General features: G+C 43.2%; 1 protein-coding gene across 1 annotated transcript; it reads left to right on the plus strand.

Moving 5' to 3' along the window:
* Positions 1-100: 100 nt before the first annotated feature.
* Positions 101-25,636, plus strand: LOC118403211 (sonic hedgehog protein A-like). The gene is made up of 3 exons (XM_035801797.1): positions 101-1,047; positions 12,419-12,680; positions 23,230-25,636. The coding sequence occupies exons 1-3, from the start codon at positions 736-738 to the stop codon at positions 23,901-23,903; spliced, it is 1,248 nt and encodes a 415-aa protein (XP_035657690.1). The 5' UTR covers positions 101-735; the 3' UTR covers positions 23,904-25,636.
* Positions 25,637-27,120: the final 1,484 nt, after the last annotated feature.

Here is a 27,120-nt window from a genome sequence, read left to right on the forward strand (position 1 = left end):
CCCGAGCGCACGACAAATCGACTGCGGGGCTGTGATTGGTCGGCCCAGCCACATTTCAAACACAGCAAAGGAGTGTGAGGAGTCCCATCCCCAGTCCAATAGAGGAGGCAATCGCGGACGGAGCTACCCAAGGATCTCCCCAGAGGAAAAAAAAGGGCGTCGGACTGGCAAGCGTTGATGCTGTATTGAATTTTCCAATTTGCGACGAGAGAGTGACCCCATTGCGAAGGACAACCAACCGATTTGTGGTGTGACGACAGAGAGGCTTCCCCGCGACTTTTGGACGATGACCGTGTTCCGGGGAGTCGGGCCTTGCGGCTAGAAGGAGGTGCCGCTTTCTGCCTTGCTTCATCGAAGCACAAAAGCTGACCAATCGCGAGTCGACCCTTCTTTCTAGAAAACCGCAAGCCGCGGATGTGTCATGACTTCCTCACGTCGCCAGGGTGGGTAGGAGAAGCCTTGACGGGCACAAAACGACATAAAAGCTGGTCGCATGGAATTTACCCGTTAATAGGGAGGTGCGAGGAGAAGGGAATACATACCGCCGCGAGCCGAAGCGGCCGACGCTTGTGACAAGGGCCAAGTGCGACACACCTCACACAACCTTGCTCACAGACAGACGGCTCGGAGCGTTATATTTACCTACATCACACTACAGCGAGGCCGTCAAACGAGCCCGAGACGAGGAGCCAGCACGGTTCGACATAAAGACAGAGGAGCACTGCTTGGAGAGTTATGGCGGGGGTACTAGCGCGGTGGATGGTCACACTGGTCGCGATATCGGCGTTGGGAACGCACTGGGGACCGAGCGAGGCCTGCGGGCCCGGGGGAAGGTTCGGCCGGCGACGGCACCCTCGCAAGCTCACCCCCTTCGTGTACAAGCAACAGATGCCGGCGGTCTCCGAGAACACCTTTGGGGCCTCTGGCCTGTTCAACGGACGGATTACTCGCGACTCCGAGCGTTTCCATACTCTGAAACAAAATTTCAACACAGACATAATCTTCAAGGATGAGGAAAAAACGGGGGCTGACCGATTCATGACACAGGTGAGTTGTAATTACTTCCATTTCACCGATCCCGTTCTCTCGCAAACCCCCTTGTTTATATATCGTGTATTGGAAGCTTTTGTCCTTTTGTGGAGCCATTTTAAAAGTTGAAAGGTACGGGTTTAGCTGCGCTTTGCCCGCTAGACCCTAACACGGCGACAAAGCTAGCAGGTGAAAGAATAACGGAATGTGCGTGTGCCGATTAGAGTCCCAGAGGAAACCCTGTCAGCCGCCGTACCTTTACGTTAGGGGAAATGACAAGCAAAATGTCGGCAATATGGAGGTCCCCCCCTCCGCAAACAGTCAAAGCCTTGTTTACAGCGTTGGAGAAAGGGCGAGCAAACTGGGCAAACACACGACCAAATCGTTCCCCAATTTAGATCACGGGCTCCCCGCACGACGCCAGCGACGTAGGAGCGTCGGGCTTACAGGCGGGGAACACGGGCTCGGCACACGGGCACTTAGCCGGCCTCGCCCGCGGCCACCGAGATTCTGTGGAAATGTGGGAGATTTACTGTCGCCGAGACACTTATCCCCCATGTTTGAACAGGCTTTACCCCGCGTAAAACATTAAAAGGTTTTTCGGGACAGCACGGCTGCGAACGCGAAACCAGGCAGCTTGTAGCTACCCTCCCCCCGTGTCGCACAGTTTTCCCACAGCAGAAAAAAATCCTCCCTGGTTTGTATACTTAGCCACAGAAGTGTATTGAGCGAAAAACCAACAGGACTATGACCAAAGGAAATGACTATTTGCCCTCCCTGTGTCAGGGGTGACGATATTTGAACGTTTTTTATCGTACCTTGATATCTTCGCTACCATCAAGTCCGTTCTGTTCGTCCACATTGTGTCGACGTCGCTGATTACCTGAGGCACGACCTTTGCCACCGTCCAATTTTCAGCCGTCATGCCCTGAACATATGATGTATGGGGTAATATTTCTCCCGAGGGCTCTGTGTACCGTGCTAATGTGTTGGCTTGGCTTGTAAACTTGAGGCCAATGCACGTTTAAATATTTAGCAGGGCCGGTTGGCGGAAACAATGGACCAGGTCGGCCATCAGAGCTTCGATCTTTGAACGTTTGCTTTTACTCCGACCGATTCGGCTTTGTTTACCTGCTTGCCTGTCTGGGGCCCTTCAATCTGTAGCACACTCGCACACACATACATGTACACATACTCGTGGGGGTACTCTGGACTTTAGTGTGTTTTTCTTACACGCGGTCCCATGGCACGGGCAATTCGCCGCATCAGCCGGGATAATCAAATGAAGCTCGCTGATTTGTCCAAGGCGGCACCAGAATCGTGTGTCTTCATGTCGTGACTGTACTAATGTGTTACCTTGGAGAGTCGTGTGTGTGAGTCGGGGGGCCCGTGCGCCCTCTCTTTCGGGACATCGGGTCAAACAACTCCGTACGGCTCGATCAAGTTTGGCGCTAGCCATGTCGACGACGTCGTCATTTTTAATTCGTTCGGTGAATTGGAATTATGCCTCTGTTGTGTGCCGCGTTAGTGTGTAAAAGGGAAAGTCGGGTCGCAGCTTGTCTGTCCCAATCACGATATTTTGTTTGAAGTCACAGGGGCACAATGTGGCCCTTTATGCCGAACTAAGTAAACACATCGACTTCGGAATCCCTCCCCGCTATTCTGTAGCCTTCACTCGCCCAATCCCTCTCCCAGCGCGGCCTGTTTGCGACTCATTCCGCGCGGATTTTCTCGCCTTACCGTTCCAAAAGCGCGTTAAATCTACCATAAAACTAGTTTTGTGTTAATTGCGGGAACTTAAGCCCTCCTGACAGAGTCAAAACCGCCTGTGCGAGTCGACGCGCGTGATGTTTGTTCGCTAGGACTTGGCATGTGTGAAATGCGACAGCCCGTCCACCCCCCTCCCCCTCCAACCACCCAGTAGCAACTTTACAGACGCTCTTAGCCTAATCACCTCATCAGTATGCGCCGCAGAGGCTCATCTTTTTTCTCAGACCCAAACCCATTTCCGTGTGGCACGCATCTTTTATCTCACTAAAGATCCTGGGAACGATACGTCGTTCCCAGTCACCGTCAATGTCGTCTGATTTTTGCCCCATGGGCTTTCCCGCCACTCGACGAAGCAAAGGTCAGATCCCCGTGCGCGAATCTAGAGTTCTGGAGTACTTGGAACAAACACAAACAGATTTTGTCAACATATAGTGGACTATGATATACTGTGCGCCATATGAAGTAGTTGTTTTGATACATATGTCTCTGTTTGATCAATACTCGTTTAAATTGTAAGCGTAAGAATACGATCAGCAACGTTTTCTGTATCATTTGACTTGATTGCAGAAAAATGCAGCACTGTAAACTTGTAAAAAAGATTCGGTAACTACAGGAAAATCAGATCAAAGCTTTCCAAAATGTATCATCTGTGTCAGAAACAGACGACATGAAGCGTGACCCACTGGCCGAAGGTCCATTACTTTTCTCTCTCTCAGACTAGTTTCCCGCCATTTTGTGCCAAGCGACAAAGTTGGAAGGAATGACAGAAATTTCGCGTCCGTGTTCTTTGTCAGCCGAGCAAACAGACTGCACTTCAAACGGGGCCTGAAGATGGCGGGAATATGACACGAACACTTCAGTCTTTCCACGTCCTTCTGAACTTATGCCTGCTGCAAGAGAGTTGTTACAGGAAGACGCAGTCCTGAACACTGAACACGCCTTGGCATGATACTGTCGATAGAACACTGTCGATGAACCGATGTGATACTCTACATAAATTTAGAATTACCAAATTTCATTTCCAGGGTGGTGCCCTTTTTTTTCAAAAAGTTTTTGCGTACCCTGATTTAACGTTACAGGAGCAATAGACCAAAACTGCCAGATCAGTACCATGTGCTAGAACTGTACAGTTTGAGTATGTTGTAATACTAGTTCTGTTCTAGATTTCTACCACTTTTACGACTGTCCTTTAAGTTTCCTTATATTTGAAATACTGTTACAGAGTAGTGTCACAAAGCGCCAATTTTGGTCAATTAAAGTGCCAATTTTATCATATTAGAACAAATGTACATCAGATCTTTACAGTAATGACACTTACTAGAGCTAGCAAATTTTGTTATGAGACTAGATACTACTCGTTTTAGTCCAGTAGTCCCAAAAGCAGTCATTTATTAACTTAAAGGTTTCATTTTCCAATGTCATTGCTTCCCACTTCTAATAGGTAAAGAAAAGAGATTGCACAGGTGAACTAAACATGTGCATTTTCTCTGGTAGTTGATCTAACCTAGCAATTTAGGAAGTCATAAACGTCGTGTTCGCAAATACACCTTTCGCTGACTTCCGTTTGTTTGAAAAAGTTAGACTTCCGTTAATCAGGTTTCATTCAAACAAATCGTTCCACAACCTTTTGAACACTTTATAGACTTCAGGAAAGTTCAACAACATAAAGAAAGGAAAGTGTATAGTATGTTTGGAAACGTGGTGCTCGTTAACTTAATCATGCCAATAAAGAAAATTAAAGTCAAACGGTTACATTTGAAGTTTCTCTTTTAAGATATGTCACTTTTGAAGAACGTTAACGACACACTATTACTCATATTTGAACAGATGTGTGGAAAAAACGACGTTTATACTATCTTACTCGTAACTAATATTAGCATGATGAGCATGAATAGATAAAAGAAATGTTAAATAAACCTTAACAAAAGATGCTACAATATATAGATACTTCTTTTTAGATGCTAGTGGTGTTAAGGTTAGGTGCTCTATCCTTAAGGAAACATTTTGAATTTAAAGTACATCCTGGTCTTGTGTCGAGTTAAGGCCTTTCTGAGAACCCATGTCTGTAAAACCGGAGAGATGCTACGCCGCCAGTCTGGCGTTTTTCCCCACAAGAACAACATCGTGTCTGTATTTACATTAACACCTTTATCCTAACGATTCGCGACAAAAGCCGGCATTTCTCACACACAAAAGCATCAAAAGAGAAAGTCCTTGATGTCAGTTGACTAAGTCATTTCCCCCGACGGGTTGACGCGCTCTCGCTTCCGTCTCTCGCGAGGTTTGAGGCACGGACGAGGATGTGAGGGCAACCGCAGAAGTAAGACATCCTCCCCACCCTGCGTACACAAGTTGACTTTTGAGAAACATCCGACTAAACCGTCTGAATAATCGTTGTGAACATTCCACACATATGTGCGACCCCTTCACGGTCATTGGGGATGAAAACGCGCGAGGATGAGAGATGAAAAACGGAATCTAACCTGACAGGTAATCATAACTTCACGAGAAAATTCCACCAGGGATTGCTATGGTTTCTAAATCTTCCCAAATTCAATATCAATCTATTTACAAAGATAGGTAAAGGTAAAGGTAGTCCAATGGTCTTGACATGTAGTCCCATGGACTTGGGACTACCTTAACAATAGTCGTTTCAAGTCACAAAGTCAAAATTCTTTGACAGGTTCAATAGAAATGTGACAAATGTTTGTACCATTGGTACTATGCACTGTAGTACTACTGACTTGACAAGGAACCATGCATTCCTGATATGCTGTTGTACAAAATCTGCCCAAGAAAAAACAACATGTAGAACTAGATTTTTGTTCCTGTCTTCCACATATCCTTTCGGATTAGGCAGAGAAAGTAAGAGATCTCTCCTCATTCTAGATCTGTACAACTTTGGTTCTTCAGACGTCACAAATCAGAGTCCTTGGTTCTGTACTGCTGGGTTTGACGGCGGAACAGGTGTGTATTTACCTTGGTGTGGACAGAAACACCTTACAGGTACGGCCTACCGTGAACTCTTAGTCCCCCCGGAGTTGTAACAAACACACCTGCAAGGAAAACAACTGCTGACTGGAACAAACACGGCGTCTGGGACGGGAATAAAATGGGGGGAAGGTTTTAGAGACTTTATCCTCTGGCCACACGGGGCGAGTGTAACTGTTTGTAACCTTTGTTTAATCTGTGGGTTTGAACAGGCCCAGTTATTACAGTGCGACAATCGGAACATGGGGAATCCTTTATGGAGATGTTTGCAGATTGGAGCTAAGTTGCTAAGGTTGGCAGACAGTAAATGGCAACATCTTTGTGGAGTTCTTTAGTCATTTGTCGGTACTCCCCTTCCATTTAATGACGAGGCAAAACCCTCAAAAGACCTACGTCACCTTTGACGTGTATTTAAACGTCGATGTTGAATAATTGCTTTGACCTTTTGGTAGTTAGCACACCAGGAAATGATTGTTGTGAGACTCAGGAAAAACTGGGCACAGTAAAAACTCAAACAGGACGGAATCTCTGCAAACATGTTATTCTGTTGTCCCACAACCCACAGAACAGTTTCCTAAACAAACAGAAAAACGAGCTCTTACAAAATACAAGAGAAGATATGCTCCTGTAGCGACTTGGCGTTTTACCAGACTGCCTGGCCAGCGCTTTATTTAACATGAATGGCGAAGGTGAAAGACATTCCTCTCCTTTCATTGGTTCATTTCACTGCCCCTCCCCTTTAAAGAGGCATGAAATCCTAGAGGTCGTTTGGGAATGCCTCCAACGTTTTGGTGAAATAGTTGCACACCTTGACTGACGGCGAGGGGTGTACATGTAAGTCAGGAGATGTTTAGTCACTTCCTTAATTGTTGAGAGGAACACAGAACGTACTAAAGAAAACGGCGGAAACGTGAAATCTATCCACTGGTGTTTTTGTTCTTATAAGTGGCTCATGTGTTTTTCTGTTAAGAGAGAGACACACGCCTTTCTGCTTGTAAAGGTTTGTCTCTGAAACAGTATCGTCAGCAACATGCCCAGGGTATTCTTAACACTGGAAAGGTGCCACGATTTGCAGAATAACAGGAAACCTGATGAACTTGTTATGATCAAGACACAAAGTCATTCTACAATCTTTGTCAAATCTTTAAGTACTTGTTTAGTGGCCAGAGGCTGTTTCATAGAGCTATCAAAGCCAATGATATAGTTCAACAGTAAGTAGATTAGGTCCAAGTTTTTTCTATCCAGTTCTTCTTTTCATTAAAAGTTTATGGGAAAAACACCAAAATACCAGTACGCACGATTCCTTATCACCAGGTCTTGCTGTGTGTTGCATACGGTCTTTATATACGGGTCTCTGATGAACTTTAGATTCAAAAACACATTTGGATTGGAGAAGAGTTGAAGAGTTTATCCATGACGTTAGTGTCAACTTCAATAGGTTTCCCGGTCACGACGTCTATCTTAATTTGTTTATCATTCTGATCCATCTGATTTTCTCAGTGATAAGACTATGTACACAAAACACGCCTTTATTATGTAGGAGATAAAGCATACAATGGTTGACAAACCCCAGGACGACCGCAGTGTAAGAGCTTGATACCATTTATTCCCATTTTTCTCTGGCAATCTATGATAGGCAGAAATGTCAACCTTTCTATGGCCAGGCGTCTGGGCGGCGTCTTCCTTACCCAGATTGCAACTTTCAAAGTTTGCCAGAAGATTTTTACCGCTGTTGTTAAATCCTCGTGTGCATATGGGCATTCGACGGGAACAAATCCACAACATTACCGGGTAGGCGATGGCCCATCAGCGTAATCTGGATTCGTCCCGGGGTTCTGTAATCGTTCCTGAAACAATGAGGCCGTTCAGGAGATGGAGGGTGTGTGTGCGCAAGGGTTGGGTCTGATCCCCCCGTAAAATCAGTGGGTAAATCCTCAGGCTTTAGGGGTGGGAGGCTCTAATCTGTTAGACAACATTGGATCAGCGTGCAGAAACATTAGCCCTGCTGCCCAGACTCCAACTTCTGTATCTCTACTACTGATTGTATCTTTAACTACTACAGTACAGCCCTTCTCACTCATCCAGTACAAATCTCTCCCGGGTTAACATAGGAAGTGAAACGTGTTGTATTTACCGACTGAGTTAATGAAACGGTAATAACGGCCTAGATAAGATAACAAGAGTGCTCCGGGACTTCCTAGTGGTCTCAACGAGTGATTGTGCCTCTATGATCAAGGGGTCCTGGTAAGACCATTGATGAAATCAAAGGGACTGTAAGCGGTAATAGTTTGAGCCTTCGGTCAACAGAGAGGCTAGTAGGATCTTCGTAATGGGCCACAGAAGTGCCTGGTGAGAAGTTTTTAAGTGATTCCATCTTTATCTGGACTGAACCAGTTTTGGAAGAGTTCACCAACTGTCGAATTTAGCATCAATGAAGCATCCAATGGAGCTCAAGATAAAAAGATTCAGTTCAACATGATGAACAAGACTGCTCCTAAATAACAGACTAAAACCGAAAACAAAGTTTCCATTTTCGTGAAACCACAGACCCCCTGTCAACAGCAAACGCCAGACAAATTGTACAATATATGTACATATGTCTTCTAAATGTCTAACGATTCTTCAAAGTATAGTCAACTTCGCCAATTTCAGATGAAACACCATTCCATAACATTTACGCTTCACATCGCTGATGTTCAGTTACATTGAAAGTATGTTTTCATTTCATTGAAATATATGGTGAAACTGCAATAATAAACATAATCAAATATCGCGGCATGGTTGTTGAAAAAGGTTGTTATGTTCTATATATGCAACCACTTCTTCTGTCAACACTGCAGAATGCTTAGGTGGTAAATTTGTTTCTTAAATCAACAATTTGCCTTGTACTATAAACTTATAAATCTTAAATGGTGACCCATTCTAAATCCCTTTAATACCAAACAAACCAACGCTAGCGTATGGCGTCATAAATGTGATGATTGCACGAAAAAAGGCGAATAACCAGCAATTGAAGCCTGAGTAAACGTTCTTTGATTGTATTATTTGACAAAAAGAAATAATAGTTCATGTAACTAACCTCTTTGCGCCTCAATGTCAATTTTTTTCTATCGTAGCACATTATAAACATGTTAGCTTTCTTTATGTCTTAATCAAATTTGTTAATTAAAGTTCCCCACCTATTTACAGCCCAATAGCCAATACCTTTTATATGCGATGATTGGCAGTTGATATGAACAGTTGACCACCTAACAAAGGGGCTTATCAAGGACTCTGTGATTATGTTAGCGAGGACAATAGGACTTATATAGGCTAATGGGGAACAATCCACTACTCTTGTATGGATATGGGTTACGCCATGTACGTGTTCTGGTAACAGCTGATGATGTCGATATCAGACTTTAATTGAATCATAGTGATTATAATAAATCAACAGAAGAAAACGCAATACAATCTCGTAGTTAAAATAAATGACCTTCAAACAAAACAATGCAGGTACTAAGATAACTTTCTAGGCTACCATTTGAACCTACAAACTATCATGAAATGAGACTTTAATTGAATGGTGATTATAGTAAATCAACAGAAGAAAAAGCATCCGTTATACAATTTGTTGTCAAAAGAAAGGACTTTACCAAAACAATGCAGGTACTAAGATAACTCTAGGCTTCCATTTGAACCTACAAACTATCATGAAATGCTAAAGAAATGGAAAATAAAAATGCCTGTAATAAAACTGCCTTTAATTTTTTTAATGATGTGCTGTATTTATCTATAATTATGATTGCATACACAGACTGTTTGCAGCAGCCATACCACAACATGCTTTCTGGGATGTTGTACAACTTATAAACCACAACGAGGAACAATGGAAATATATGTTTGAATTCCAAACAACAGATAAGTGTCCCACCTATCAGCGATATCTGCCGCTAAAAATACAAACCCCACAGCGATAGACACCTCTCCTCGATTAGTAAGGAAAAACCGAAGTCTGTAACCGGATCTGTGGGTAACACACCAGCAAAATATGAAGTGTTGTTGTAATGGGGAGGAACAAGTTTTCCTACACCAAACATTTGTGTACAGGTCGCCACAGGTAGACCAGGGGTGAGACCAGGCCACACACGGCGACGAGTGAAGGCAAAGCCGCTTGCTCCATTATTAGGCTTACCCAGCTTTGGCTGAGTTCAACGTTGCCTGCAATGTCGTCTCCACCAGATCGTTCCATACCTTCATGCTACATTGTCCTTCTTAAGGGAAGATCCCCACTTAGGAATGCCCGGGTAGGGTAACGGGATACCATCCTTGGGGCTGCGGATTGTCCTCGCTTCTGATGTTGGGGAACGTCGCGTTTTAAAAACAGCGACATGCTGACCGATGTTGCTGGATAAACAGTCGCTCTTGACAGGGAAGTAGAGTGGAAAATCTCTCCCCGAGGATTTACTGGAGGATTTTGTTCTAATTACGCCATCCGAGATACAATGGGCCTTATTATCACAACACGGACTTCTGAAGGAGCTCGTTTCTCGGGTGGTTGCCTGCGAACGGCCCAGTCATATTTGTCGTACAATTGTCGCACCATCGTAAATACTTTTTTGGACATTCGTGCATGTGTCGTACAAAATCCTGCTGTCTTGTTCCGAATAAGGTTGTCTTGAACCCTTGTTGGTGGTTTGTTCTGTCACTGTCTTCTTGAAAATTCGTGGACGTCCCTACGACGAATATGACTTGGCGGTAACGGCGGATTCCCACCTTGAGTACATTGGAATTTCCGCGCATTTTCCCATGGAAGGCTCGCGCGATAGCTGATCAACGGGGTGTGGAACTAGTGATATGAACGGGAAAGAAAACACCTTCTACACACACACTCAGATCCTTATCTTCAGTGAGTGACATTTAATGAATGAGTGGCCCTTGAGCCGCCTTTTGTCAGGCAGAGCAGGAGAACTCTGAGAAGTGCTGGTGACTTGTCTGTTTTTTCCATATCATCTCGTTGTCGCAGGCATGGAGATCGCTGCATCACAAGAAGCATGGTGGCAATCGTAGCTAAAACAAGTAGACTGGTGTTGGTTTGAAACCTATATCTAGGACTTTGCTATCTTTTTGACATTCGCAAGTTCCCAGGCTGTTTACACTAAGCAGTTCTAACATGAATACACATGTAAACGTGTTGTTATAGCGGCGAATACACACGGTGCAATCATTCGGGCTCTGATAACTTTGTTGCCGATGGTCCCTATCATTTGAAAAAAGCTTGATACTGTGAGACAATAATAGAAGAAAACATATAATCTTTTTATCCAAAGATTGTTTTTGATGCTCGAAGTTAGTTTTCAGTCTTCATTTTTGCTCTACATAGAAAGATCACAATTCTGTTGTCTTATTTACCTGTGAGCTTTGCATTTAGCCACAATTTACCATTTTCAATATCCACTTTTAATCCTTCCAACAAACACGACCTAAACATTAGCTCTTGAGCATTTTCCCATAGGAAAGACATATCAAACAATTATCTCTTGGTGACCCTGTTTCCCTGACTCCCACGTGTAAATCTAAAGCACGTCTATTGTATTACCTCTCCTCTCCACCATCTATCACCATAAGGACGGGACTACATTATCTGCCTGTAATAGCATTACCCAAGTCAACCTTGTTCCAACATGAGGTTCATTATACCCCATCAATGCCAAAACAAAAGTATGATATCTGCTTCAGACTACATTACACTACATTACTCCCACGCAGTTTATCTAAAGGAATATTTTCACTCATAAGTCTAGCATAGAACTGTCAATGAACATAAATCACTTTATCACAATGTTCAGTCTTGGTATTGACGTATGCAAAAGTCAAGATAAGACTACTGTTATAACAGTATAAAACATAGGATATGATATTCTTTTGGAACGAAATGGGTCCTGTCTGTTGTGTCACAGTGGGATTATTATCATTTATAGATAAGATATAGATAAGCATTTATCATTTATAGATAAGATGACCTTGACATGTAGGTCACAGCCCGGTTCTTGTATAATACATCAACGTCACAACAAGACATACCATATAAGGAAGCCAAATTACACCTTTCAGGTTTGATCATTAGAACTATGATCTGTGTAATGTCTTGAAAACTTTCCGTCTGCAAAGTTTGACTGAGACCTAACTACTAAAAATGTGATGCTTCTTATGGATTATATTGTGTGATTTATTCTATTATGAAATAAATCATACATGTGCTGATTATGTCATGCATCGGCATAATTTAGCGATGGCAACAACCGCAAGTCGCACATTGAGATGGTCATTTGCCTCAACTATCAAGCAGCGATACAAATGTCAATGGCCATGGGAAATGCTTTTTCACTTCTTTTTAATGAGAACTTTCTTTATATACTCTATTGTATAATTGACAAATATAATGACAGATGAACTTTGTTAACTATCCATTTTTACAGATGCTAGAATGATAAATGATGATGGTGGTGATGATTATCATGTTCTATATGCATTCATATCAAGGTCTTTGCGTGCATGTTTTACCTGATTCTTCTGTTGATGCTTCTGGTTCTTGTAAACTGCGACCCTTTCATTCATCTCTAACAATGGTATTCTTTTCTTCTCGCAGAGATGTAAGGACAAGCTAAACGCGCTGGCCATTTCCGTGATGAATCAGTGGGAGGGGGTAAAACTAAGAGTGACGGAGGGCTGGGACGAGGACGGCTTTCACACCGAGGAGTCGCTGCACTACGAGGGCAGGGCGGTGGACATCACCACAAGCGACAGGGACAGAACGAAATACGGCATGCTGGCCAGGCTAGCGGTGGAGGCGGGGTTCGACTGGGTGTACTACGAGTCTAAGGCGCACATACACTGTTCCGTAAAGGCAGGTGAGTTGATGTGGTGTAACGTGAGGGAGGCAGGAGGGAGGACCCGAGTCTTCCTTGCTGTTTAACCTCGGTGAACTAACGCACTCGACCTTCCACAGTAACACAGTCAGTTATAAGCCAGTGGACTTCTAGCTAGAGATGTTCATTTAGAGTCTGAGCATCTGAGTCAGACGAAGTCTGTCTGTATCTTGGTATATGCTCCTTTCAGTCCGTTGCACTTCAACTTGCTCAGCAGCTTGATAGTCGTAAGCTTTTCCTTCCTGCACACTTTTACTAACTTTCGTGGGCAACCAACTACACTCGGCTTTTGGCTCTGCTTCCTACATTGTCATTGCTCTGATAAACATTGTAGTAAGCTTTAAATTTCTTCATTTTCTAAAAAACCATCGCATAGATTCTTCAGACATCATCGTCCTCTGCCCATCCATTTATCATACACTGACCCAGACCTGATGACAGTCATACGTGCGAAATGAACCTCTACATAATAACACTGGCCATGAACTGAAAATTTTGACAGAGAAGTACTTTCTATCCTATGTTTGAACTAAAACTACGAAGCATCTTGTTGTGTACAGCAATGGTCTTTCTTTTAAAAACCACACTGACGACAATTGGACAAATGGCCCACCGTTTGTCTAAGAAGAGAAAACACCAGACCTAAAGTAACACGTGGGAAACACCAAGTTGTCATTCATGACTCTTTCGCCACCTCTGAAAACAGTGAGTCGTTCACTTGACATCATGGTCATGAAAAGAGTATTCTTTTCTGGTGCAGACGACGATGTTTTGAGTAGCCGTCGTCCAATTAACTGTTGGCCTGTCGCCAGGTCTGGGCGACCGTGTTGCAAGGCTCACTCTAACTTCGCTAACACTTTTCCCGCTTTTAACGTCTTAAATATATTTTTATAACCATATTCTTCTTTGATATAGCTGTCCATAGATTCAATGGTTACAACGAAATATAGTTTATATATGTACACAGTAGGACATGCAATAGGACATTTCTTGAAAGGACAAAAAGAACATAATTCGTGTGCAAACTGGCAAGTTGTCCAGCGATGTGGTTTTTGTTGTTAGACAAGCAGCTTGCAGAGGGAGCTTTCTGTCCTGCATTCCGTCTATTATGGTTTGATTGATGGTTATTTCCCGTAGGGTATTTACCTTTCCGAAGACCGTAAGAAAACATGAATGCTTTTGCCGTAGCTTTGACCTGCGGGATATCCAGACCCATTAGTCTTGTCCTGACAGCTCTAAGGGGTTCCACGAATGATTGACAGTTATGTCTGACGTGAGGAATTGTCCTCCGGAGGGTAAGGTCGACTCCAACTTCACCCTGTTGTGTTGTTGTCACCACTTGTTGCTTCGTCGATTTAGAGAAAACAGTGGGTAGTCTTCTCTTGAAAGTCGTTTTGGAAGACAAGAGTCGGGGCTCTTCTAAATGGAAGGTAAATACAAAGAACACCTCAGCAAGGTGACTTTACGCTGTCGAATGTTTGATGGAGAGGCACTTGTCTTTTCTAAGCAAACGTTTAAAAGATAACGAAATTCCGAGTATTGCCATTGTCTGAGCTATCTGCAGGGATTTCTTCCTGACTCATCTCTGTTGTGTTGTGTTGTGTTGTGGTCAGTAGAAACGTTTCTTTATGTCGTCGCATTCCCCGTCAAATAAGCGAGAACACTGCAACTCCAGATGTTTACTCATCCCTTGTGTTGTTCTGTGTAAAACCGTTTCCTAGCAAGCCTTTCTTTGCCTTTTATCGCCGTTTTGCACACGGCAACTTTTTGGAACACTCACAGAAGCACCTTTTGGGTGGCAGTCGCCACATCGAAGCAGGTGAGAATGATAACACCTGGAAACCGACCTCCAGGGGCCTGGCATACCTGGCAAGGTTTGCTCGGAACGCGGAGATTTAAGTTACCTGGCTGGAAAGGTGTTCACGGACCATTCCGCTTCTTAAGTTACATGTTTTGCAAGAGGCTCTTAAGATGAGGCATCCAAACATACACCCCCTGGGTAGTGCATTGTCTTGCGGGCGCTGTTGTGTACATGTTGGTGACATGTTGTTGTCCAAAACTTTTCCCAAACTAGGAAGATCACGGTGCAATGTTACACCGTCATCTGAAGCATAGGATGTGTTTTTAATTGAGTATATACAAGCAAATCAAAACCATTTTTCTTAGACCTGGATGGTTAAACACGTTTACATAGGTCTCCTCATACCTTTGTAGAAAAAAGGTTCCAGAGCTTACATTACCCAGTCTTTTAATCGCGGATAAAAGATTCATGGGTCTGCAAATCACTCGGTAAACACAAACAAACAGAGGGTATTAGACAAAACTGCCCTTTATGTTCGCTTTAAGTTGCAAAACGGACAGTGAATATCCTCTTCAATGGGTTCCAAATGAGCACAAAAGAAATAACATCTGTAATTGCGCTTTTATTGTAGAATGTTAGGAAAGAACAATAACATCGTCTATTCATGGTGGGATCAACTTATATAATAAGTCATCATATAAACCCATTCCTGTTCATACTCAATGTTAACTATAGCCAGTTCCAAACCCACACAGTAGACAGATTAAGAAATGTTAATGCTTGGTTCAACAGGAGAAATAATCAAAACACGTATTCTGAAGGTATTCCTAAAATACGACCACTTTGTCAATGTCATCTTCCTTATATTTTGTCGTGAAAGTCGGTCAAATATCGTGTTTAGAATTCTTTCTGTGGATATATGGTCTGTATCCATGGTTTCGATCTTAGACAGCATTCCGAGTGCGTCCTTAAGAAGCGCTTTTGGCCAGGTGAAACTTGGCGAGGTAGAGATCCCCTGTACCTGCCCCACCCTCCCTCCTGTCATGCCCGGCTGGAAGAAACGGTTACGCCGAGCCGGCCTGTCTCAAAACGCTCCGCTATGCAAAGAAACCTAATCACCAAAAAGGTGCAAGCTTTAAAGTAAGCTTTCAGGATGCAACTTTAAGGAATGCTTTGAGGAATCCCAAGCAAGCTGTTGCTCAGGAGTCTAACTCATAGTTTCTGTCATCGTCCATCAAAATGAGTAACTCTTGTATTTTGATCTGTTGAAGCAATCTGAAGCAAATTGTGGACACTGTATGTAATTCAATTAAGCGTGATTCAAGTTAGTAAACACCAAGGAAGATATTACATTAACTTCCAATTATCCGTAACAGTCAAAGACCATGCATTAACCAATGACAAAGAGCTGGCCAATGACTGTATGGAAGATGTCGCATCAAGAGCAAAAAGATTTTGGGCCTGTTTACAATATGGATTAGTGGTCATTGACAGGTGTTTTGGGTTGCTAGGCTTGTGGACATTTTTCATTTTGTTGGGTTTAAGTTGTTGAGAGCATCACAGACAACAAAAAAGACCTGTCTTTGCGATGATTGTCAGCTCTTTGTTCCGTACCAGACATCAAAGAGACAGATGTCAAGAAGCATTTAAGGATATAGTTGGAAGACAGAGAAGAATCAGGGGAATGTAGTCCACGTGCTGAACTTCAAAAGATGTAATATAGTGCGGGGATTGAGAGGGTAGGCCCGGATTTCTGTCAGCGTCAACAAGAATGCTTTGAGGGATCTGCGTGGGACCGACGAGAGATAGCTGCGTACAATATTCATACTCCTCCCCCGGCATTCCATCCGCCAAGGGTTAGCAACAGCGACTGGACGCCGCAAGACAAATCTGTTGGAACAACACGACGTCCACAGTAGTGCTGAACTGCGTCTCTGTTTCCTTCTCTGTGATATGCTTTATTCTGTAGCTCACGACTTGTGTGCGTGACGGCGCTCAGATCAGACGCGCTGAACAATCAAAAATTGTTTTCCGCAAACCTGTTGATGATCTTCGGCCAACATTCTCTATTGACATTTCTGACCTAGGTCAGAGGTCAAGTTGGCAGCCCCACATAAATGACACAACTCGCATCGGCGCAACAGTTCAATGGCCTGAAAACTGCAGCTTCGTCTATAATGATATGAGATCACTATGTATTTTGTGTACTGTCCAACCTACGATGTTTGGTTTCACAGTAGAATTGAGTTTGCACAAAAGGCACCTTCTTGATATCTTCAATCTTGCAATTGAAATTAACTTTTTATTGGTTTCTGCACTTCGGAAGGTTTCTAGATAAGGTACTAAAGTACTTAATGTCTAACCCTGCCAATACATCAATAAACAGATAGCAATTTTCATTGGCATACCTTGTGTTGAACAATCTACCGAAGACAGGGTTTGTTTGGTATTCGTTTTAGATTTCATTTGTGGTACGGGAATGAGAAGGACATCGGTCTGTGTAGATTTTAAAGTTGTAGAAACACCAAAGCTTGTCCAAAACCATCTTTTTCCGCTAACACGTTTCCGATGCTGCCAATGTTGCAGCCCATAGACGTCCTATGCTGCTCCTAAGCTATGACGATCGAAGAAGATCCTACTTCAAAAGCTTGTTGAAGATCCTACTTCAAAAGCCTGTTGCATCATGGCATAGAAGTGAAAACTGTACAGTCTACACTATTATGGTCAGTGTGCACAGGAAATTTCTTCTTGGTGCTTAATGTCCCACGCAATGCTTACTCAATCATGTCTTATCGGGCCATGAAAGAGTGGCCATCTGAAGTCATGTTTGTCAGAGATGTTCAGTATTAAAGGGGCCGACCTTCAACTAAAACCACGGCCATTGACACTTGTCCAATTAGTCCTAAGGGGGCAAACACTACAGAACATTAAAGCTCTGGGCAGAGCCAATATTGCGTGCCGACGACAGACGGTCCTTCCTGCAGAACTTGTCCATTCGTCACAGTAGCTTCGCGGAAGAATAGGAGAGTTAATATTGAGTTTTCCGGTTGAGCTGTATCATGATGGTTGGTGGAACCAACCTACTGTCCGGCCACCCCTCCCCTTCCGCCGCCTCTTCTTGGCCTCTTGCTCGGTCCTTTGGACGTTTTATTCCGTGACTTCTTCTGTGGGCACGGACTGCTCACAGTTGGGTGTCAGACCAATCGCACATTCCTTGTTGCTCAAACGGAAAGCATATTAATGTTTCTGCCTCCGATGAGTGAAGAGCTGCCAAGGTGACCTCTGTTTCAAAGATGGCGGGCCCTTCATGTGCACATGCCGTGACTTATGTCGCGGAGGTGTGGTTCGTTCCCGGCCACTGTCCGAGCTGTGTGTGCCAAGAGCGAAGAGGGCCAGGGGGACAGAAATTTTATACAAATTGTTTGCAAGCTCTTCTCCGCTGCTTTGACGGAGAAATTAAACATGCAAGGCGCGGCACCTGAACAAATATGGCGGCCGGGCTTCAAACACTGGCCGCGCCGGCACTGCTCAAACACGCCCCGAGGCCTGCCCGAGCTCAGATTCAGACCTCTAGGACAAATGAGTGCGAAGGCACGATTTGTATTTCCGACTCTCGGAGCAAGCTGTTATCTGAGAGGTTGATGTGCCTTGACTCTGTTAGACACGAGAGATTCGCTCCTGTGTGCCCCCCGCAGTCATGCAGAAAGTATCGTCTCCAGTGGCCTTCTTAAACAGATTTGGAGATTTGGGGAGGACCTTCTCTCTATTTACTCGGGAACCATTTTCAGCTCGCCGGGCTCTGCAAGGAGTGGGTAAATAACGTTAAAGATCTCACGACGTTGTGGAATCTCCGCTCGCCGCGGTGTCAGTTTCACAGACCAACCAAGATGGCCGCCCGTCATTTGCACATCTCCTAGGTTACACGCCTATAAAATACACATCAGGACGAGAATTGGGGGTCTTTTAGTCAAGTGTAAACTTCCAAATGAGCGGGCGACTTAGGATCCTTTTTCAAAGGAATTACTGAGTGGTTTTATGTGGTGGAATTAGGACATAATGGAGTTGAAAGGCGCGGCTTTACGCGCAGGGTGTTGTCCGATGGCAGCAATAAACAATCGTAAAATCCAGTCAACATCTTACTTCTCTTTCATACGAAATCAAACATGGTCTAGCCATTTTCGACAAGTTCTCTGTTATCAGATGAATAGGGGTTCTAAAGATCTCTAGTCCTATCAGTACTTTTAAGACACCATAAATACCTTTCGTTTGCAGCAAAATCACTTTTGAAAACTTTAATGTTTAAGTAATAACCAACAAGTTGACTGTTATAATGATCATATTCAGCCATTACATAAACTGTTGTAGGGCCTATATTAATATATACATAGATATACGCAGACCATGTAGAATTAAATTATGCCTCTAGAATCTGAGTATGAGTCAGCAACCCCACAGTCATAGAGTGGAGTACCCATCTTTTGTCGATGTCCTTTTTTTCAATCAAAATTATTTTTCACACGCTAAGAATGGGGAAGGCGGGGCATAACACACTTTCTGAAACCTTCACGGCCGTACCGTGGAAAAGCCAAACATTTGCTTAGGTTGGTGGGACGTCTTGCAAATGGTGGATCGTCACACCGCTCGCTTTGCCATTGTTTGGCGAGTTCGTCCCTTTCTCATGGCACTCACTGATACAGTATAGGAAAGATAGTTTGCTATCCACATAGTCGACATAACTCGGCAAAAGAATTGTACACATGACGTCTAGCACGATAAAAATCAACATATCAAATCAATTAATCTTCGTTTTGTTATTTTGTGCAGTTAAATTACACCCCAAAGCTTTCGACTCTATCGTATATGAACAATAGATGTTGTAACATGATAAAACATACCACAAAGAAAAAGAAACACGCAAATTTGATAGCCATGAAATTCCCAAAGTCATAGACATTAACTGTATTGCTCAACAAGTGTGTAAGATACAATGTGTGGCAACTTCTACCATTTGACATATGACAGTAACTCATATACAGCCCCAAATATAAGGCCTGCTGACATCTTAGTCTAAATACTCCATGAAGGCATTTTCCTTTGTGTACTTTGGACAGAAATTATCAATGTTGAGAAATATCATCACCAACGATTCTGTGTAACCCAAACCAACAGGTGCTTGTGTGATACTCCACCTCCCCTTACATGTGTTATCTAAGTATCTTCACGTGATAGGAACTGCACGGCAGTTAGATAATAATGTAACGTTTGTCATTTACATGCCATCGACTTCCTTTCTCTCCCCCGGAATTCGTCACGAGGCCTGCTCTGAATGGAAACGTAATCTCGCGGCATCTCGCGCCCTGTGTCCGGCTGTCCCGGCCGGGAAGGTCACAAGAATGGCGGCCGCCATGCCTCATTTCTACCCAAAAGCCTTTGGGAGGAGGGACGGTGTGGCCACGGTTGTGGTACCAACAATGTCCAGGCATGGTGGTTATGAATAGGACTGTATAACTCTGTCTTGTCCTCTCTCAGGCAATCGGGACAATATGGCGACCACAGCTAATTGGTTGTCTGTGATACCGTCTGTAGTAAACATAAAGCTCCAGGACAACTATGCCAAACTTCACATACCAGGATATCAGGCTTTCTTTCTGTTTCATCAATCGAGAAAACCAAAGAAAAAACAAAGAGACGACAATATGGCAACCACAGCCAATTGGTCGTCTGTGATACCGTCTGTAGTAAACATAAAGCTCCAGGACAACTATGCCAAACGTCACATACCAGGATATCAGGCTTTCTTTCTCTTTCATCAATCGAGAAAACCAAAGAAACAAAACAAAGAGACGACCTCACAAAAGCCCATGACACAGATAGAGACAACTTTGTGTTCTCTTTTGCAACTTATGTTTTGTTAACACACTGAAATGTTTGAGATAAACAAACCAATTGAAAGATTACATTTACTCTATCATTCGGGTCATTAGCTATTGGAGTGTACCAATAGTACATAACTTACGTAAATGTCCTACTTTCTAGAGTTGAATCTTGTCAACTCTAGAAAGTAGGGCAATAACCGCTGCATTGCGTCTAAATTGTAGCTGCCAACATAACCATAGTGTAATAGCATTGGAGTGTGATATGAACGGGTGTATATGAGTAAGTTCAGGACAGTTATTGTTACAAAAAAAAAAACGATTCCTCAAAACTTGAATGGGAGCAAGGGGATACCTGCTAGCCCAAGCACTTAGACAGTCAATTCTAGTACGTATACGTCCATGCCTGCTACTACATATATTTGTCTTGGATAGTGTTCTTTTTCAACGTGGCCGTCAAGACCGTTGATGACTATGTAGAGTAGTGGCGTCGCATGTTTTCAATGCGGTTGTGCGGTACGCTGCTACAGGCATGCCCAACACGTGAACAGTGTGACCAGATACGAGCTGGTTGGTCATATGCTCTGCGGCTGTCTGTGTGCCGCCTGGCTCTTTCAAGCCGCGAAGAGGCGGTCCTCGCTCTTACATTCCGTCCACATGACCATGTATTTGACTTGGAACGTGTCGCCGAGAAGCCCTTTGAACGCAAAGTCAAGACGACTCTTTCTGTAAGCGATTTGCACGATGCGGCGGTGTTTGCTATCCGCCGCTTGCCTTTCTTCTGCTCTTTAGATGTACTTGAGTAATTTTACACTCTGTGTGATGAAGCGTTTTCGGACACGCAACATCCAGCCCTGGTTAAACTCAGGTCGATGCGTTGGTTAAACCTGTCGCTAGGATACCACTATAGAGTTCATTGACCTGCTGATTGACGCCTTTGCCTGTTGCCATAACAACAACATCTTATGATAAGGAAAGATAAAGTTTGTTTTGCGTAAACTACCACATGTTAGTGCTCAAACCATATGCTACACAAAATAGATTGCCTTCGGAGTTAAGCTTGCTACTTCTGGCCACCTGGTTCACAGGTGTTTTCCAGCCTTTTGCCAGACATCCCTTGAGAGCCAGAATGAATGATTTGGTTGTAGAGTTTGTTAATCTTTACTCTATACGGTACGGTAACACATGTTGCCACTGCTCCTGTTGCTGTAGTGCGTGGCACCTGTTGGACAGAAGTCACAGGACTATGACTTGCCCTGCTACCGTAGCTACGGCATCTGCATCTGGTGATGACTACTTGAGTGTTTACGTTAATCTAATAAAACGAAGTACAATCTAATGCAATGTATTCCAATGCATGGGGAAATACATATGGTTGATAGCTTAAGAAACTAGGTCCAGGTAGGAAATAACTTTTACCAACAACGGAAGGCAAAGCTTAACCTCAATTTAGATATCCAGGTGTTTTTCCATAGTAACATATTTAATATGTTAGTATAAAGTAATGAAACGATCGAATTATGTTAAAGTTGTAGAAGATTGTACAGTGCCATCCTTAACTTCAAAAGAACAAGTAAGAAAATTCGAAGCTCAATTCAGGGATGCCCTTCGTCTTAGAAAAGTAATCCAAATATAAAAACAAGCTCTTGTCCCAAGGCTCCCATCAGATGTAATTGGGTCATGGTTTATTTGCCGATGTACTTATAGTAACCACGACCTCATTCCGTTAACGCCATAATATTGGTACTGTCTGAAGTTAACCTACATAGCAAATAGTATTAGATACAAGTGATGTGGTCTGAATATGGCTTGTGATGTTGCCGACGGTATTTACGATTTTAGGGACCCGTCATCCACTCTGACAACTTTCATGCTCCGTTTTGTTTTAACATCATATTTATCAATAGGACATTCTGTGTATAGCTGGTAGCTCGGTCGGCTACTTTAATGTTGATTGATTTAAACAAATTGGTATAAATCGGTCATTTACAAACTACATGAACCAATTAATAGTAGATAGAAACAGCGGGCAGAAATCAATCCTTACGTTTCATACTGTAGAGCGAAAATGAAGGTCAAAAAGCAAGACAATACATGTAGGGAAAATCCTTGCCCAATTGTCCTACGTATAAAAACATTTTCAAACAAATTATACGATCTGCGAAACATTAGTCTTTCGTTTCAATAGTGTATTTCTGTTTAAAAGCTTCCAAGCAATAGCAATATCAACTGTTAAATTAAATGTTTCATTGGTTGATGGATAGAACGATTGATGAATTGATTGATTGATTGGTTGGTTGGTTAATTGATTAATTATCAGCATCCGGACTAGAAACACACATCAGTGTCAGTATTGTAATCTCGTGTGTGATTAGTATAACGTTACTTCTCATGCTATCTACCAAGCGGAAAAATGTTTACGGTTTCTTTCCTCTGACCTCTCCGCTAGATTTAATCAGATAATCCAATCTCCTTTATGAGTTAGTACTGTCGGTCCTTGTGGGCTTTGGTCCAACTTGTTTTAGGTCCAGACACCGACAGATCGATAGATCATAATCTGTCCGCAGTCCCTATTTTGTATTCAAGGCAGATCTGGCCAAAATTATTGATAATCAACGACATTGCCGTAGGAATCGTAGACACTACAGCCCCCTTGACAATCAACTTTCAAAAGTTGTAGGGGCCACCCACCCGTTTTGAGAGGAATGAATAAATGAATAAGTAAATTTTGGTACTGTCTGCGTTAAGATTAATAATCATGACATAGGAAGAAGGTAATTGTAAGTATCATTCTTTTATGATGTATATACAGCAAAAGTAAATAAATTTTAACACTATCATTTCTTTCTCGTTGCAGAATCCGACACAACGGCGACCCAGGGCGGTTGCTTTCCTGCGGAATCATGGGTAACAAGGGACGATGGGAATCGAATTCGAATGCGTGACGTCAGACCGGGCGACAAAGTGTTGAGCATGGACAGCGGAGGTCATCCCGTCTTCAGCGAGGTTCTGACGTTCATGGACCGCGATTCTAGAGGACCCTGGGTTTACTACACCATCCATACAGACGACAGGAATATCACCGTAACAGCCACGCCCTCCCACTTGGTCTTTGTGACGGAGTCACGTGATCTGAGTTCACCGAGAATCGCCAAGTTCATGAGCGACGCGCGGCCGGGAGAGTTCCTGCTCACGCCGGACAGTGACGGGGGAGGGTTCCGGAAAGTGAAGATTGTTTCAGTGACAATGAGAGAAGAGAAGGGCGCGTACGCCCCACTAACTGTACACGGCACGGTCGTCGTGGACAATGTAGCAATGTCCTGCTACGCTCTCATAGAGAGCCAGGCGCTTGCGCACTGGGTGTTCGCGCCCTTCAGACTGTATTACCAGCTGACGTCATCGCTATGGGACGGTCCATCGCATGACCAGACATTACAGGAGGGGGTGCACTGGTACCCCTCCTTTTTCTACAGATATGGAATATCCCTCGTAGAACCGACGCTCCTACACCCAACGGCGACGGATTCATGATCTTGTGTAATTTTCAGAAAAAAATCGCTGTAACATAATTATTTTTATGTCTGTCTGTCTGCTTCAAGGCCCCTTAAGAGAAAAATTTGAATACTAACCGCCTGATGAGAGTGTGAATAGTCCACATGTATATGCGACAAATGTTACCATGCCTCAGTATTTATTTTGTTCCTTCCTGGTGGTTGAAATTTTAGACAAAGTGTCTACTCGGCTGTGTGTGATTTTGTGGTGTAATTTTAACGACAAAATGATGTGTCCAAGGTATTGATTATCAGTGCCCTTCTTGAAACCCACAGAAGCACAAACACCCCAGTAGTAAGAATGGTATCGTCCAATGCAAGGACGCCACGTGTTCCAAAGTATCATAGAAATGTGAAAATATTTTGAAAATGTAGATTTCCTTTAGTAACGAAGCTAAAATGGCCTGGTTTTGGACGACACCATCTTGCAAACGACTCGGAGTGTTTGAACTTGTTGGGTTTCAAAGGGGTACCGCACTAACAGACACTCATGCGCATGCGTGCGAACGTGTGTTATAGACCATTAACCTAGAAATCTAACCTATAACCGCTGCAGGAGAATCTCTAACTTCATTTTTAGCTCTAGCAAAAGCGCTCAAATGTCCTGTTCATTGGAATGTAAGGGTTCGGTTACTCACATGACAGACATGATAAACACTCCCAAAATAGCCTCATGCCAAGTGCTGACCTCGTCTACTATTTTTTCACTACTTTTCATTCACATTTTTTTTTTCATGTTATTGTTTATCTCTCCCTGCAATTTCACTTGAGAAACCCTCCACTTAATTTCACTACATTTTCTGACATCCCCCTTCCATTTTTTCCAACTGGCTTTGGCGTACTTAACTCTTGAGGCTCGTTTTATTGTTATTTTATGTACGTTTGATGCCGCCATACTCAACTTTGGCGCCAAAAAGAGATGTACAAATTTGTTCTTCAAACGGGCGCACCCAAACTTGTCGTTATGTAGAAATAGATTCTACGAAGTTACAGATTCTCGCAGCCAATGATTTTTTTGTTTGCATCGACGTATTGAGGAGCCTTGAGTCTTCTGATTCTATCATAGTACAAGCCACAAGTCACGTGACAAGTCCGTTTTTGGATAATCATTTTTTGTTGTTGTTTTTTTGTGTTGTACAAGTCCCGTATGTGGTTCAAGTATCCCGGATGTGGAGTTCTCTATGTCCCGGATGTGGAGTTTTCTATGTCCCGGATGTGGACTTCTCAAATGAATGACTGGTGTACTTTTTATACAGAGCGACTGCTTTTGTGTTTAGTTCAAACGATGAGGCCAATGTGGTTTCCTGCAAAGTTGTATATTATGGATGTATATCTCCTCTTCGTCGGGGCATGCGCCCTAGAGGGGAGAACGGACACTATGTGAACCACGTTGTTGATTGGGTGTTTCTGACAAAATGATATTCCATGGAAGGATGGATATACATTGATGTATTATAAAAGAAAGAAAACATGTATATTCGTTAGAAACTTTATTTTGTTCCAAGATTTTATTTATATAATAGCTTCATATTCTATATCACAATCTATTAAAGAAAATAATGCAGCTCCTGTTCTGAAACTGTAGCTTGTCAGCTGAAAGGTTAAGTAAGTGTCTTGAATAGCCAAGATAGTGTCACACACATCGTAACTTTGTACTTTTTCGTTGTTTATAATAAATACCCCACCGGGGTCAAATCTAGAGCTGCCTCCACATACGTGCGGTGTGATTTTACTCTTTATTTCTTTATTCATGATAACGTGTCGTCAGTGACGTATACGTGAATTTTACGTCTATATTTCTGTGGCGGCGATGTACTTGGTAATTTGATAATTTGTCGCCGTAGTGTCTACGTAAATCTGTACAACGACACACATACAATGATCAAACGTTTCAAGTTGGGGCATGACGAAATCACAAAAACAGTTGCTTAAGATGTCTAAAATTTTCAAATTGAATACGGAATACAGAGACGCATACGTTTCGTCGGTTGGCAATTACCTTTTGTCTCATTGGATGCATTAATCTATTAATCAACATGGTACGAGACAAATTGATGATGAATTCTTACAAACTGCTAAAAATATATGTTAGCATTAACAGTGCAAATTAAAACTGACAATGACAAACATATTATGTACAGTGACGAACGATAACGATAATCTGAAAACATATATACAGAATCGTATGAAGAGCGCAGCAAGGGCCAAGAGTTCAAACAGTATACAATGTGGGCGCTGAAGACGGCTCGGGATAGAGCCAAACGTCCAGACATGTTTTCGGCCCGTCTAATTTATAGCGGGGTGGGACAGGCGGGGTATTTGGGGACGCAGCCTTGTTGACCAAGCCGCAGCTCGTCTGATGTTGGAGGCGGACAAAATAACGTGTGTTGACGAACCGCAGACAGGAGCTGTAACTGTGCGCCTCGCACTGAAGTAAGAATGGGCGGGTCCCGTCTGCCCGGGCAGAGGGAAATGTTAACGGTCTGAGTATCAACACGCTAGCGACGTGACGCTATTATCTGGTGTACTGTCTTGTAATACTGACCAGCTAAAGTAGCGTTCACATTAAGACAAACAATCACATGGCAGCAATGACTGTTTTAGAGGAATCTTTAGGCATAGAAGCTGTGAACATACCTTTGCATGCCAAAGTAATCATTTGCAAGCTTTAATTTCACGGTCGTTGTTTCCGTCCACATGAAGCTGTCAAATTTTAAAATGTGGCAGTATTACCATATATCACACATGCAAATAAGTATATTATCACGCCTATCTACCATAGACAGTACTATTCAAAGGAGGTGAACAAGCTACTACTTAATGGAAATAATCTTGAAAACGAACTGCGACGACAAAGAGGTTTGATGACGTCACAGTAATGTTCCCATAGATCTCGGTTGTTGGCCTTGTGTCTCCGGCTCGGCTCCCTGCCAGACAAGGAATGTAGACATCCGCGCGAGGCTCAATGTGAAGACTATATTTTACGTCAACGGGGTTCTAAGATCACTCCGGGGGCACGCCTTCCAACGTCGAGGTCGCGAGTTGAGCCAGAAAGTCAGGGATGGAACGACTGAGTTGTCAGAAGCGCACGAGATCATTTTTCCTCAAGCTGACAGGACAGTCCAGGTCAAGCCACTAACGTGTGTCTTTATAGTTTGAAACAAACATGCAACAGGATTATAAAACATGCAACGGGA

This window comes from Branchiostoma floridae, chromosome 16, assembly GCF_000003815.2.
Source record: "Branchiostoma floridae strain S238N-H82 chromosome 16, Bfl_VNyyK, whole genome shotgun sequence".
NCBI classification, from domain to species: domain Eukaryota; kingdom Metazoa; phylum Chordata; class Leptocardii; order Amphioxiformes; family Branchiostomatidae; genus Branchiostoma; species Branchiostoma floridae.

Bases quoted from the DNA above. Each gene is read 5' to 3' on its own strand.
- LOC118403211 (XM_035801797.1), top strand. From the start codon at position 736: ATGGCGGGGGTACTAGCGCGGTGGATGGTCACACTGGTCGCGATATCG. The intron at 1,048-12,418 runs GTGAGTTGTAAT...TTCTTCTCGCAG, and splicing joins CTGACCGATTCATGACACAG to AGATGTAAGGACAAGCTAAA. The intron at 12,681-23,229 runs GTGAGTTGATGT...TTCTCGTTGCAG, and splicing joins ACACTGTTCCGTAAAGGCAG to AATCCGACACAACGGCGACC.